Genomic DNA, 16,060 nt, shown 5'->3' with positions numbered 1-16,060 from the left:
TGGAAGACTGTGAAGACACATCTAGTAAATGTACTGATATTTAATAGATCTTACAGTTAACAAAATGTCACATTGTTGTGACAAACTTGTCCATAGGCTTTCAGGAAGAAATGCTAGAAGGCGTTGAGTGAAAGCATTTAATTAGAGTACTCTAACAGTGTTGCTGCTATCTTTGCTTTTGGCAGTATGGAAATTATTTTGATGTGGAATAATATGGAAACAAATGCTATTGGTATTTGATTTGGGTATCAGGAAAAAGCATGGTCACAGACCAAAACCCTGTGATGGTAACTATTGTATGTACACACACATACACACACATAGTCTCTTCAAGAACTGACAATTCTATAAATATTTGGAAAAAAAAGCCCACTTGTTCAATGTAACAACTGTTGTTTAGATTATTAAACAGAACTTTAGAGCAGACACTGTGAACAGAACATCTAGGTGTCTAGGCAGTCTGAGAATATTCCTAACTGTAAAGACCTATAGTGAAATTTGGGACAATATGGGATGTGGAACAGTTCTTAGCTCAACTAGGTCTTGATCCTGTGGAAAGACTTTTATTAATGGCCCTAACTTCACTGGGGAACGATAAGACTTGTGTTTGTTGTATGATTAATGTGTCTGAATTGCAAGGCACGTTTCACACATTTAATGTGAAACTAAGCCTGTAGCATGCTCTTTGTTCATGGAAAGTGAGAGAGACAGTGGTTCTTAGCACACCAGAGGCTCAGTCCAAGACAAAGTTTTGGATGATCTTTACTAGAACATCTCTTCTAAGTTACACGTGGAGAGCAAAAGATAATGTGTAAGAGATATTGGCCTGAACTTTCTGTTTGGAGGCTACTAATCTAGTGATAAGCAAGAATAAAATGTTAAAATGTGTGGGTTATTTTTAAAAATTATTTGCACTGATTATTCTTCCCCCCCTGCCAGGATTCTTGTTGGCTTTGAATTTGGCATAATTGATTTATATTGAGTCTTATTTTGTATAGCTCACCTTCTTCATCAGACATCAGTCAAACTAAATTTAAAAACTACACTGAATTAATCTCTGGGAAAAAATAGTGGGAGTGATATAACACAGACTTTGTACTGGCTTTTCCCTAGTAGTTGCTATCATTGCTTACAGTGCTAGCTCAGACTTGTTGCAACACTTTCCCATGGGTGAGAGGAATGTGACCCGGGCTCTACCTGCTGCCCAATGAGGCTGGACACAGCTGTGCTGTAAGAGGTGGTTGAAAGAGTTTCCAATCCTAATATAAATAGAGACATGTTCACAATTATTTCTTCCTTTTGTTCTTTGTCAGCTGTAGAGCTGAAATGTTGTAAAAATATTTGTTTTAATATTTTATTTACAGTCTGAATTATTCCAAAATAGATTCCCAAGCAGATGGGCCCAGTCAGCATGGGTTTACGAAAGGCAGGTCCTGCTTGACCAGCCTGATCTCCTTCTATGACCAGGTGACCCAATTAGTGGATGAGGGAAAGGCTGTCGATGTTATCTACCTTGACTTCAGCAAGGCCTTTGACACTGTCTCTCATGGCATACTCCTTGAGAAGCTGGCGTCTCATGGCTTGGACAAGTGTACTCTTCGCTGGGTGAAAAACTGGCTGGATGGCCGAGCCCAGAGGGTTGTGGTGAATGGGGTGAAATCCAGTTGGCGGTGGGTCACAAGTGGTGTTCCCCAGGGCTCGGTGTTGGGCCCTGTTCTGTTTAATGTCTTTATTGATGATCTGGATGAGGGGATTGAGTGCACCCTCAGCAAGTTTGCAGACGACACCAAGTTGGGAAGCAGGGTCGATCTGCTTGAGGGTAGGGAGGCTCTACAGAGAGATCTGGACAGGCTGGATCGATGAGCTGAGGCCAATCGTATGAGGTTCAACAAGGCCAAGTGCCAGATCCTGCACTTCGGTCACAGCAACCCCATGCAGCGCTACAGGCTTGGGGAAGAGTGGCTGGAAAGCTGCCCTGCAGAGAAAGACCTGGGGGTGCTGGTTGACAGCTGGCTGAATATGAGCCAGCAGTGTGCCCAGGTGGCCAAGAAGGCCAATCGCATCCTGGCCTGTATCAGAAATAGTGTGGCCAGCAGGTGCAGGGAGGTGGTTGTTCCCCTGTACTGGGCACTGGTGAGGCCGCACCTCGAGTCCTGTGTTCAGTTTTGGGCCCCTCGCTACAGGAGAGACATTGAGTTGCTGGAGCGTGTCCAGAGAAGGGCAGCCAAGTTGGTGAGGGGCCTGGAGCACAAGTCTTATGAGGAGCGGCTGAGGGAGCTGGGGCTGTTTAGCCTGGAGAAAAGGAGGCTGAGGGGAGACCTTATCACTCTCTACAACTGCCTGAAGGAGGGTTGTAGTGAGGTGGGTGCTGGTCTCTTCTGTCAGGTGGCTGGAGATAGGACGAGAGAAAATGGCCTCAAGTTGCAGCAAGGAAAAATTTCTTTACTGAGAGGGTTGTCAGACATTGGAATAGGCTGCCCAGGGAAGTGGTTGAGTCACCATCCCTGGAGGTATTCAAAAAGCGCGTAGACAGGGTACTCCAGAAGATGGTTTAGTGGGCATGGATGATGGTTGGACTCGATGATCTTGAAGGTCTTTTCCAACCGAAATGACTCTATGATTCTATGACATTTATTCTGTTTGTTAGTGCTTTAGAAAAGGAGAGTGCAGTGTAAGCAAGTCTCAGGAGATAATCCAGTAAGCCACTATTTCATTTTAGTGTCTAGCAAGGTACTGTCCTTCAGAACAGCATTTTCTTTCTCCCAGACTCTTTGATCTTCAACAGAACTTAAACTCTTTCTAGAAGTTTGGTATACTTTGATGTAAAGTTACGTTCTTTGGCTGCAAGGGTTTGGTAGTTCTGATTTCAGAGTGACGTGTTTATACCCCTTTTTTTCAGTTGTCATACTTTTCTAGTATCTCTTCTAGATGTCCCATGACGTTATCTCTGCTTCCCTCTGAAAAAGAAGAGTACAGGTCCTAATCCTGGGAGCCTCTCCTGGAGCCAGGGGAAGCCCTGTACTGTTCTGTGGAGAGCTGCCGTGGCTGCTCTTGTGTTATTTATGGACTGGCAGGTGGCAGAATAAAGCCTGATCACGTCAGATGTCTGGCCTAGACTTGGGCTTTACAGATCAGGAGGATTAGGTTGGTTTGGAAGATGGAATGAGAGTTTTTACTGCTTATGTGAAGTGAACCTTGAGTGTTACTGGGGAATTCTAATATTTAGTACTTGCTAGTTGTTAGGTTCCTTCTGTCACAACATCTTTTGTGAGTATTATTCTATGAGTGAACAAACTGGCTCATAGATTAGGGACACTATTAGAAAAACAGGCAGTGACTGAATGATAGAATCAGAACAGTATTTGGGACTTTCCTCAATAACATGCTTGTTTTCCCAGATCTATGCAACTTCTTAGCTAAAATATGGCAAGTTGAGATTTTATCTTTGCCGTAACATAATGCTTACACATTTTTCCATCTAAAATAACTGGAGAAGATCCTGGGCTATTGAAGCTGAAATCTTCTCACTATATAAATTCAATTTCAGTGAGTTCTGACATGGTTTTCTGATGTGAGATCAGTTTATGAAATTAAGTGTGACTTGCAAATATGATTTTGAATGCAAATTGCAACTGCCCCTGTGTCACAGTGCTATGTTGTAGCTATCTTTGCTTGCTGCAAAAATAATCTCTATTGAAAGTGTAACCAAATTTGTGGTTTTGTTCCTCCTTCAATGCAGCCTTCAAAGAGTAGCTTAACTTTAAATATTTATGTTTGTTATCCTTGATAAAGATGCTTATTTATGTTGAGACCTGGTAAGGCAGCAAACAATATTGAGTAGAAGAAAAATCAAAATTCAGCTTGTAAAAATATTCCATTTTCTGATCCTCTTAGCGTTGTCCTTATTTCTTCTAATACAGAATAAATATAGCAACTATATTTGACCAAAGAGCAGTACTGGGAGGTGTTAATGGAGAGAAAAACCTATGAGATCATTTTACCTGATGGCTCATAGTAGACCTCTGACTGCTCATAAAGATTCCATGCAAACAGCTGATCTTAAACTTGAAATTCTTATGCTTAAAGCAATTCTGAAATTATTTTATTGCCACTGCAGTCATAGAAATAAATCAATGTTTGTAGGAGACCCAAGGAGATTTTCCTGTCAGGAGACGAATCTTAGGACCAAATAGCTTGAGCCTGCTGCAGCCAGTGAAGTTCCATCAATTTTCACCAGATGAAAAATGCTACTTTTTTACTTTTTTTAAATTCTTGTTTGAATAAGGGTAGCAATTTCCTCTGTTGTTATTACAACACGAATGGACTCTTATTGAGTTGCTCACTAAAAGTTTTATAGCTAAAGTGCTGTGAGTGTTTTCATTATAAATGGCTATCATAAAGCTCTATAACTTGCTTGTAAAAATTCTCTGCCAATAAAAATCTGGCACGTATGAGGTCGGTTCTGGAGCTAACTTATTTAAATTAATTTATTAAAATAATTGAACAGCCATTGTGAAGCAATGAATGGAGCAAACAATTATATTAACATTTAGTGCCTCATAGTGCTTTTCTTAAAAGCAACAAAAAGTTTTAGAAAGAACAACATGGGTGAAGCACTGAGTCAGTTTTGGCAATTATGTGAATTTAGACATAAAAACATATTTTCTGAACAAGTTGCTGTATATATTTAATTCATTCTATTAGATAAATGTCCTACTGTTATGGTGTGTTTAATTAGTGTACCTGTGATTCAAATACTGTAGAGGCCTTGTATTTCAGAGACTGGATATTTTTTAGGCTAAACTGACTGACACCGTTGAAATGAGGAATATTTGCAGGAAAATTGTTTACATAAGGATCTGTTTCTAAATGCATTTGCAGAATCTCATATTTAAAGTAACAGTAAAAAAAGTCACATCCTGTGCTATCTCCATTGCTCATTCATTCTCTCTACCTTTCTAATGTAACTCTCTACTTTCTGCTGTGGTGTTTTCATTGTCATACTTTGAGCATAGGTTAGGGTTATGTTTGTTTCTAACTTCATGGTAAAATGACCTGTTCGAGAATTTTAATCTGATGAGAGAAGAAGTTGTATGTGAAATTACAGTAATAATTAATAATAATAAGCTTTTTTATTAAGTCTTTAGCATAATCATGTTAAGATTTGAAAGTATTGACTTAAACACATCCAGAATTCTAGCAGGAAGATTATCAGATACTTTTCCTGAGAGAAGAAAGACACTGTGAAGAGTTAGATTAGTTGATAATGACTGATTCTCTGGCTATGACCCCCATGCTGCTCTTTTTGGATAGAGGCACTTTCTCATTACTGTAATAGATGAAGAGGGTCCTCTAAAAATGTGGTGTGCATGGGATTTTTTTTTTTTTTCGCATGAAGAGGTACACTAACAGACACTTCTTGAAAATAAAATCCATGGTGTCACACCAAAACCTAAATGACACAAAGTAATCAAACACGTTGAAAGAGTGTTCTTGTTTTTAAATGCCAGATACCAGGTGTTTGAGAATATGCCCTCATGCAATGAAGTGTCTGTGACATTATTTATTTAAAACTAGATGATGGGAGCATGTTTTTTTCAGTGAGCACATCTCATTTTCTGGAGTGCCTTGCTATGCATAACCTTGGAGCCCCTGTTTGTTTATAGGAATAGTTGAGGTGTTTTTTTTTTTCTTTTTCTCCGACTATGATCCCCCAGGGTAAATAAAAATGAGGGCTATGTGAAAACTACTAATATATGGTCTTTCCCTAACTCAGACTTCAGGTCCCAGTATCTTGTTCAGCATTCTTATATAACACATGACAGTTCCTCTCATCTTGTTGCTGAGTCCTTTTTGTGTCCATGTGGCTTCATTTTAATGAAATTCAGGCCCCAAAGTATAATATATAAAGCCTTATCCATTATTTAAAAGAAACAAGCATGTACTTTCTGGAATTTGTAATGCAGATATCAAGAAAATCCTACAAATAGGAATAGATTTCCTGCAATGTAAAAACAAGCCAGTATATCCAGCCCTCCAAAATGTAAGGCAAAAGAATCTGAGAAACCTTTGGCTTCTGTCATGTGTCATGTAACTTGAAGAATTTAATCTCTAACTTTATCATATGTGAACACAAATAGTTCTCTATTCTTGTATGCTCCTGAGATTACAGATAACACAGTAATTATTGTGATTGTCTTTTATTTGTGACAGGACAGGAGAAAGAGAATGTAACAAATGCTGAGTACAAAGGCCATTGCAAATGTCTTTTTTCCAAGCCACTGTACTCATTTGTGTTCAGTAGTTTTCCTTCTGTTTTATCAATGCATCCCAATTCTATAAACACCAACAGTGGTTGAGTAGAAGGATCTATACTATAGAGTTTTACATAACTGCAAGTGAATTCCTTTGCTGTCGTCTTCTCCTTCTGCCCTTTGTAGCAACTCAGCAGCTATCATGTAGCATTGGAGGCATGTGAGGAGTAGATGAGGAAAGTTGAATGTATCCTTGAGCGGTTCACCTATGTTTGTAGAGGGTAGTTTGAAGCAATGTAAGCTGTGATTTATGGCAGTGGGAATATGTGAGCTGCTAGGCTAATAGCAGCACAGTTCCCAGTTTCTTTTATCAACTACAGAAATAAAACTTTAAAAGCCTGTCTTACCCTTCATATCAGTCTTCAAAATTGAGGGAGCTCAAAGCCAGCTATTCCCTTATCCTTGAAGCAAAGACAAGAGAGAAGTGTGGATGTCGATCTTATTGATCTTGTCCATCCTTTCTGTAAAATGACTTATTCTCTATTAACTCTTTGATAAACAGTTGTACTTTTTATCTGCAACAAGCTTAGAGCATCTCTGAGTGCCAAAGAACACGCACTGCGAGGTGACTACTTGACTGCTTTCCCTAGGTTTTGTAGGGAGAAAAGGTTTACCTACTGTTTATCCTTTCACTCCTAGTCAGCCCAGAATAAGGAACTTGTTAATTCATCTCGCTCTGCAGTTTGTCTCTTCCTGCAGCATGGCTGCAAGGTTGCTACTTAGGCATTGCCACATTTGATGTATCCTTCAAGCTGATGCAGCCAACTATCTCCCCTTTTTTTTGAGAGAGAGAAGGTTGAGATATATTTTTTTTCACGCAATATAACAATATTCCTCATATAGATCAGATCATCTTCACACTGCCCCTTGATGGCTAAATATGAGGAAGAACAAATACCTCTTAATTAGCTTGACCACATTCTGAAGGACAGAAGTTTAAAAGGGAAGCTTTAGTTGAAGTTGCCATGAACTAAAGCACCCACTCACAGCCAATTTAGATACAAAGCTAAGGTTATTGCCAGCAGTTTTAAAGCTACTGAGCTGGGAACCATTCAACCTTTATTCAGCCCCACACTATTCTGTAGAGTAAACAACATGGCTTATAAATTAGGTCCCATGGCCACTGTAGTACAGCAGTAGTTATAAAAGTCATTACAGTTCTGTTCACTGGTCACTGCTGCTACCATGGAATTGCTGCAGTAGCTTTGATTACTTGGAATAGTATTTGTGGACATTTATGAGAAGCTTATGAGAAGCACCCAGCTGTAGGCTGATAGTGTTATCCGTGGATTTGACAGTGGGAAATCAGCCGATAGCCTGTAAGGCTTTCCAATATCAGCAAGATGACTTGGGAGATCAATATAGAGAACTTGAAAAAAACCTTTGAGAAAGTTTACCAATATGTAGTGATCGTCTGAATGTTAAGAGTGGGCAAACAGGAATGTTAGAGAAAGTCGTAGTATGAGAAAAGACCTTCAGCAGCATTTTATACAAATGAAGAGAGACATTATTAAAAAGAAAGCAATGGGTCTTGGTTGCCAGAGTGGCATGGAAAGCCTGCCTTGAACCTCCTTGTGGAAAGCAGAGAGTTAAGACTGTTGTTGTGTGTAATATTTCAAATCATGAAGTCATTAATGCACTTCATCCCAAGCTCTGTATTGGTATCTTTAACAGATGCCTAGTTTTATTTAATATATTTAGGAGGAAGAACAGGTATACTGAAGAAAGAAGAGGTCTGCCCCAGAACTCATTCATTCATGTTGCAGAGAAAAGAAATTATTTCCTTTCAGAAGACTTGATCTATGCAGTAAAGCGGTCAAGCATTTATTTTGTCACTTGGATTAAGTTTCTATAACAGGGCTATGCTCATAAGGATGTAAGTTCCTGGCATTTTTCCAGTTATCAATATTAAAATATTAGTGATCAAGCATTTACTGAACGCCATTCCTCAAATGCAGGGTCTCCACAGCATCTTGTTGCATTCATGGAATTCATTTGTTTGCATTATCTGGCTAACTGGTTCTTTTGTATTGCCAAGGTGATGAACAGATTTGACGTTTAGCTGATTAATTCACCAAAATTAAACAGAAAACAGGGCAGCCATCCAAAGTTCCTTTCAGTGTGAAAGCTAATTATAAAAATGCTTTGAGCAGCAATTTCTTTTTCGATGTTAAAGTGCTTTTATTAGATTGTTCCCCTGTCATTTTAAAATTTATTGGTAGACACTTATAAATGGGGTTGCCTGCTGAAGTAGAATTATTTTATTTTCTATATTTAAGATGGAAGACGAAAGTGTACAGAGCAAACTTTAGGCTGAATTTGTTAGTATTTTACATGATTCTGAATAGAAAGGAAACTCACTAGTGCTGGCTTTCATGGATCCAAAATATGTATTTTACCTTTATGCTGAATAAAAACATATATCCAATTCTATTTACAATTCAACAACTCCCAATTTCCAAAAACAATTACTTAGCAAATACAAAAATCAAAGATGTAATTTAAAAGTTAAGTACAGCCCTGTATTGTTAGAAGCTTATATTTTATAGTGTAGATATAAACAATCAGTGGTGATGGAAAAATCTAACAATGTGTTTGTACCTGTCGTTCATAAGCCATTACTTGTTCTGAAATAGCATAAAACTACTCTAAAGTCATTTTGTCAAGGTCATTGAATAAGAGTTGGCCAGGTGAATTTTAACCAGTAAATTTAGAGCTGAAGAGTGCTGTATCCTGTTACCAGATCTTAGAAGTTTCTTGTGAAGTATTTTTTTAATGCCTTGGAATATATTTAACTTTTTATACTGACTGTTGTTATTAGCATCCTTCGGACCCCAGACAAGGTGTGATCTGGGGAGGTTTCAAGGTGACAAAGTTGGGGGGTTTTGCATATGATATTGTCTAGCACACTTTGGCTACTAAATCATCTTGTGAGGACATATATTAATTCTTGACACTGAGATCTATTAATATACCTTGAAGCCAAGTGAATTATGTGAATCCGCTGTTTCAAGCTGTAGAATTCTGCCACAACTAGGAGGAAATATTTTGCTGTAGGTAGATTCATGTTGAAAGCTTGTCAAGAAAAAGTTTAATGTTGAAAATTTATTCCTCTTCTTACCAGTACTTGAGCTTCTATACTAAATCCCATTTGTAATCCGAGGCAAAATAGAGATATAATTTCTTTTGTATTTATCTATGTTATTAGAGTTCCAATGATATAGTCTATTGCCTATTAAAAAGTGCATCCCAATGAATGATCTTCCAGAGGGTAATTTTTGCTCCCATCAATCTGAGAGCTTTTCTTGTAAAATACAGTAACTGTCAGTGCTTATCAAGTAATTTAATTCATGCCCATTGCAGGATAAGTAATTAAGATAACTCAACATTCTGTATTAATAAATAACAAAAATGTGAATAAGAGATTTGCTAAATACCCTTCATGGAGATAATGGATAGGACTTAACGTGCATGCTCTGAGGAAATTTTGAATAGACGAAGAATGCAGTCTGAACAACAGACCTAAGAAAGAGTCTTGGTGAATGTACAACATAAACGTGGGTTTGTTTTTGTTTGACTGTTAAAGTTTATTTCAGTGCTAAGCCTTTATAACTCCTCTTTGTATCTATAAAGTGTCCAAGCAACATATAAGGCAATTGACACCACACTTTTTCAGAACTTCAAATAAATAAATAAATAAGCGCAGTTTTTAAAACATTTACTCCATGAAGTTTGTAAAAGCTCTGATCACTTGTAAACTATCCCTATAGTTACATTAGTTTTATTCATATAAAGATTATAATTAGTGAATTTATGTGAATTTGACATAAACATGTCCATAATTAATTACATAATTCTTCGTGCTCTGTCCCCTCTAAGCACATCTACCTACCTACTTGACAACTTGATGAATTATTCAGGGTATGTTAAACAGTGGAAGAAACATAGTCCTGTTAATTTGGAAGTTCACAGATTATGTCCTTGTCTACAGAGAACCCTCCTTTGCTGGGTTTGGTTGTTAACAGCTGATATGTTTCTGCAGTTTAAGCCATCCCATTGGCTATGCTCAGTTGCAGTCTTTCATTGTGTCAATGAGTCTCCTGTAATCCAGAGCAAGGTGTGCATATATGATGTATCTGCCTAAACTGTGGAAGGAATCAGTTCAGAACACTTCAGGCACTCTAAAAGCATAAACCTATGTACATTTTACTCATATCTCTGTTTCCCTTCCAAGTAAGCAAGGGGTATACGGACCTAGCTTTAATGTGAGAGCTGTGCAAGCTCATCAGGTGTGGTTTGGCCAGGGTCTCTCATTAATAGTATTTTTTGACCCTGCATTGGCTTTGTGGCAAGTTCAGAAAAAAGTGGCAAAAAAATATGTCTGCGAAGAACTTACTGCACGCTCAGGCTCAAGTTTTCCAGTGTGACACATTCAGACAAGAGCTTAAATGAGGCTGTGGCATAGTAGCAGTTAGCATTTGCTTATCAGAGCTTATTTTTGGATTAATGTTTAACTAGAGATGTCTGTCAGAAAAGACTTGTTTGTTTGACCAAAATGAATTCAGCAGAAACATTAAGGGAGAAGAAAATGCAAGACTTTGCTATTCAACAAACTTTCACGCTGAACTCATTTGTATTTGCTAAATTGAAACTTCTTATGTCATAAATGCCACCAAGTTTAAGTAATTTTTAAAAATAAACTGAGTACTTTAGCCACAGCCAAGAAAAGAGAACTGTAAACCCATCTTTGGTTGCAAAAGTATTTCCTGGAGTATTTCCAACCTATACCTATTGTTTTTCCATAGGTTGATGGGATACTGTGCCTGGCTGACATTCTTACTGATAACAGCCATTCTGAAGCAACTCATGCAGAAGCAGCAGCAGTAATTGCACAGATCACATCTCCGCATCTCATGTTCACTCAGCATCTCAGCAGCTTTCTGGAAAATATGGAAGAAATTGTAACAGCACTTGTCAGTAAGTTCTTTATAGGACTTCTGAGTCTTTCCAGTTAAAATAACATGTTGGGGTAGGACTCTTTCATTAGAAATATTCCCTAAATAATGTTTGCCATTTTTTCCTTAATAGATAAAGGAACTCAGTAATTTTTAATTCTGAATCAGAGCATTTGGTAATTACATAGTATTTTTTACTCCAGTCCATATTTGAATAGAATTTTTGCATATTTGTCAAAATAACATCTGTGTGAAATTCCACCATAACAGCCACAGGAAAGACTCAGCAAAGTATCCTCTTGTCCCATGTTTGTCTGTAAAAGAGCAGTTTTTAATAGTTGATAACCTTTATGCCTGTTGTATTTTCTAAATGTGCTAGAACTCAGGCTCACCACTGCATCTACATTGGTATGATACTTCAAAGGAAAAGTACAGTATAGTATAATTATGGACACTGTTACAAGAAAATAAAAGATCCGTCTTTCTTGTCTAGGTCTCTGATCCATGGTAAAATGAGGCAAAGGTAACAGCAAGTTTTCCTTAACCTGGGTCAGTGAGGACACTTCAGAAAAATAAAATTATATTTCTCATTACTTTCTAAAGAGAGGAATCTTTTATTTCTGGCGCTGTGTTCCATCCCTCTCAAACACCAGAAGCTTTCAGTCAAGTGTTTTCTTCTTCTCTATGATCTGGAAATTCAGTTTCCCAGAGTCTCATGTCAGAAAGTACAGTTTGGGTCATCTAATTTGATTTCTCATATATAATAGATCAATACATTTGGATATTTCTATACTGAGCCCAATGGTTACAGTTAAACTACAGCCCTTCAATTTTCATGCATTTTTTGTTTTTTTCTTTTTTTAAATAGAACAAGAAAAGAGTATAGTAGTGCCAGTGCTTGAGAATTCTGCAGTCGCTGGGAGTTATCTGAGATGTTTTTAGGCATTCTTCAATATGCCCAAACAGAACTAGTGCTGCAGAAATCAAGGAAAAAATTTATTCCTGATGACTAGACTGTCCAGCAACAAATATTGAAGGTTCTGCCCTGAACCTGCCCTGAAACCAGTGGGTGGAATTAACCTCTGCTGAGCTTGGTTCTGCTGTAGCTAGACTGCTAGAGGCATCTGACATTTTATTTAAGATGATTTTCCAGGTTGTTACAGTGTAACACAGTCAAGGGACGATCTGAACAGCCTATCCAGAAGATACTAGCAAGTGGAGCATTTCCCTGATTGTCACTGTTTAAATTCCACAGGAATTTTAGTAGTATATACTCTGCCCAAGAAATGTGAGCATTAAAAATAGAACATGTATAACTTTGGAAGAGCCGTTTCAGTAATCACACACCAGTTTCCTTGTAATATTTATAACTCAGTAATTGAATTACTGTAATATGTTTAATTTTTAAACCATGCTGAAATCCAATTACCAGGTGATTCAGATCTTAGTTAAAATACATGTGTGCAAGGAATTAAAAGGTAGCCGTGTCTTCAGCACTTCTTACTGAAGCTGGAAAATACGCAGGATGATCTGACTACAGAGGAATAGATTTAGAGATGGGCCACATGTATATGTATCTTGTTCTAAAGAATAGGACATATAGCAGAATTACTCTCTTATGGATCAGTTACTGTTAGCATTCTGACTCCTGTATTTAATTTTATTTAGTTATATGAAGCTTTATGTTGAACAACATTCAGTGGAATATTCCCTGTAGAATGGTATACTAGGTAGACCATCTCATTAATTAGATCAATGTTAGAAACACTTGGTGTCCAGGTAAGTATTTTCTATCTTTCCCCGCTTTTGTGGTTCAAATGAAGGTGCCTAATGTTAATATTGCTTATAAAGCACCATAACAATGTGACATATGCCCAGGTGGCCAAGAAGGCCAACGGCATCCTGGCTTGTATCAGAAATGGTGTGGCCAGCAGGACTAGGGAAGTGATCGTCCCCCTGTACTCAGCACTGGTGAGGCCGCACCTCAAATACTGTGTTCACTTTTGGGCCCCTCGCTACAAGAAAGACATTGAGGTGCTGGAGCGTGTCCAGAGAAGGGCAATGAAGCTGGTGAAGGGTCTAGGGAACAAGTCCTGTGAGGAGCGGCTGAGGGAACTGAGGTTGTTTAGCCTGGAGAAAAGGAGGCTGAGGGGAGACCTTATCGCTCTCTACAACTACCTGAAATGGGGTTGTAGTGAGGTGGGTGTTGGTCTCTTCTCCCAAGTGACAAGCAATAGAGCAAGAGGAGATGGCCTCAAGTTGCGCCAGGGGAGATTTAGATTGGATATTAGGAAAAAAATATTCACTGAAAGGGTTATCAAGAACTGGAACAGGCTGCCCAGGGAAGTGGTTGAGTCACCATCCCTGGAGGTATGTAAAAGATGTGTAGATGTGGCACTTAGGGACATGGTTTAGTGGTGGACTTGGCAGTGCTAGGTTAATGGTTGGACTCCATAATCTTAAAGGTCTTTTCCAACTTAAATGATTCTACGATTCTATGATATTATATAATTGACAAAATTAAGATTATTTTCTTTGTTTTGGTTTGGTTTTTTATCTTGATGATTATGAACTTGATCTTAGATACTACAATTACTAATGCAAGTTGCAGATGCTTAAACATTGCTTTGAAACATTGAACCATGTTTTTTGCAATGAAGGAATGACTTTTTTTCAACTTATTTTCTGCATTCCTAGAACTGTGCCAAGAAGCCTCATCTGGTGAAGTTTTCCTGCTGGCTTCAGCAGCTCTTGCCAATATTACTTTCTTTGATACCATGGCTTGTGAAATATTGCTCCAGTTAAATGCGATGAAGATTCTTCTAGCAGCATGTTCAGACAAACACATAGTGGATACTCCATATTCCAGAGATCAGGTGAGTGGTTTCTCAGCAAGCTGCTGTCTGAGCACATTTGTGTAAAAGTCAACAGGTTTCAGCTCTATATCTGTTTTGACATAGTCAAACGTAAGTTGCTTTCATGTCTTCCGTTCTTGGTTCTTTTCATTATATGGCTCACTCTTTATCTGTTTCTGTTCCTTTTTATTATGAGCTTTATGAAATAGGACAGCTGTTAATGTGATTTTGAAAACAAACAAAACCAAAACCAAAGTTCCATATTTCTAAGATACTAGAATTTTTTTTTCATCATGAAGATGGCCAAACAGTGACACAGAGGCCCAGATTGGCTGTGGAATCTCCATCTTTGGAGGTATTCAAAACTTGACTGGACAGAGCTTTGAGGCAAGTAAGATATAAATGGAGACTGCAGCCTAAATATACAATTGTCAGTTCAAAGATGAATTAGCTCCAAAAGCTGAATAAGGATCTGATCCTCAGCCCATTGACGTCGGTGGGCTTTGGATCAAGTCCTAACCGCGTGGTAGATGGCTTGCAAGTTTTACTGGCAAATACTGCTGATGTACTTCTGCATTTCCCTTTTTTTCCCACCAGTTTTTTTAGTAAAGCGACACAGAAAATTAAAGGTCTGTGCTAATGCACAGATTAAGTCAGAGGGAATACTTTTGTTCCTCTCAGGTACTGCCATGCAATGGGGTGCCGCAGAGGCACTGCTTATTTGGCATCTCAGTGATTAATTTTGCCTCAGCAGAGTAACAAGTATGAGGCCTGAGGGTTTCAGTAGTTATTACTAAGGGATGGAGGTTGCTAGTTGGCTCTGTTAACCTCCATCTGTTTATGAGACATTGTGAATATAACTAAAAGTCTGTAATTCAGCCTCACAAGCCCATCCCCTTCCCATCTCTGAAGTAGCCAAAAGATGATTTATGGTAGACTTGGGATCTGCACTGCCACAGAAAACTCAGTGTACCCTTCAACAGGAGCCAGGCCATGGAAATCAAGGCACAAAGGACCTTAGAAACTGATTATTGGTGTTCTAGAGGGGTTGTGAGGGCTGCTTTAGCTTATATTAATAGCACTCAGTAGTTTTCCAGCTCAAGAGTGTTTATGAAAAGATGGAGTTAAGCCATAATTACTATATTGCTCTTTGGGGAAAGTCAGCTGCTGTGTTTGACATGGCTGTATACTATTATTACATTTGTGCAATTCTTTATGTTCTTTTTTTATTCCTCCTGTACACTCTCATACTTTTGTCTTCCTTATTTATTTATGCCCTCATCTTAATTCTGCTGTCAGCTGTGAGTTTGCAGTTTGCTCTGTGGGCAGCATAGCAAGCTCCTTCTTTGTATGAGGAAGGCAGACATTTAAAGAAATATGTATGACTTTATTAGGTAAGAGACTAGTTCTAGGCCTTTTGCAACTTGCAGGACATCTCATTAGCTAGAGGAACAGAGAACTGAGTGGCTTCCTTCCAAGAACTGAGGAGATTTCATCCCCAATAACCCCTTGCATTCCTTCTTGGAATGAAAAACTAGATCAGAAAGGTGTGACGTTTTCTGTGGTGTGCTGCAGTAAGTTTCTGAGCTGAATCCTTGTTATTTCTGCAGCAATGGGGACTATAAAATCCTACCTTGTGTTCTTCCGTTACTGAGCACCTGGTATTCAGGTGGAATCTGTGAGTGCTGCTCCTCTTCTCTTTAAGAGCTGTCACTAGTCAAGTGGGTTTGGTAATGCAACAGCCTTAGGTTTTCCTTAGAATTCCTGAACAAGTGTGTGTTTGAGTAGATTGCTCACCTTTCAAAAGGGTAGTTGTTTCAGTATTATTCTGGGGGGGCGTGTGTGTCTGCCAATTATGACAGTTTTATGGAATATTTTGCTTTTTAATTTGCTCTGTGCCTAGTTGTTGCAATGAGGAAAACACACTCAGCCAGAG

The 16,060-nt window shown here is 38.4% G+C and overlaps 1 protein-coding gene across 6 annotated transcripts in view; it reads left to right on the top strand.

The window, feature by feature from the left end:
• INSC (INSC spindle orientation adaptor protein) overlaps window positions 1-16,060 on the top strand; it is a 149,631-nt gene that overhangs the window by 113,765 nt on the left and 19,806 nt on the right. For all 6 annotated transcript variants that reach the window (XM_052811693.1, XM_052811692.1, XM_052811690.1 and 3 more), the window contains exons 8-9: window positions 11,120-11,291; window positions 13,967-14,145. In XM_052811693.1, the coding sequence (XP_052667653.1) occupies window positions 11,120-11,291; window positions 13,967-14,145 (351 nt within the window). The remainder of the gene's footprint in view (window positions 1-11,119; window positions 11,292-13,966; window positions 14,146-16,060) is intronic.

This window comes from Harpia harpyja, chromosome 16, assembly GCF_026419915.1.
Source record: "Harpia harpyja isolate bHarHar1 chromosome 16, bHarHar1 primary haplotype, whole genome shotgun sequence".
Lineage (NCBI taxonomy): Eukaryota > Metazoa > Chordata > Aves > Accipitriformes > Accipitridae > Harpia > Harpia harpyja.
Note: the sequence above shows the minus strand (reverse complement) of the source record. Positions and strands in the feature narration are given on the sequence as shown.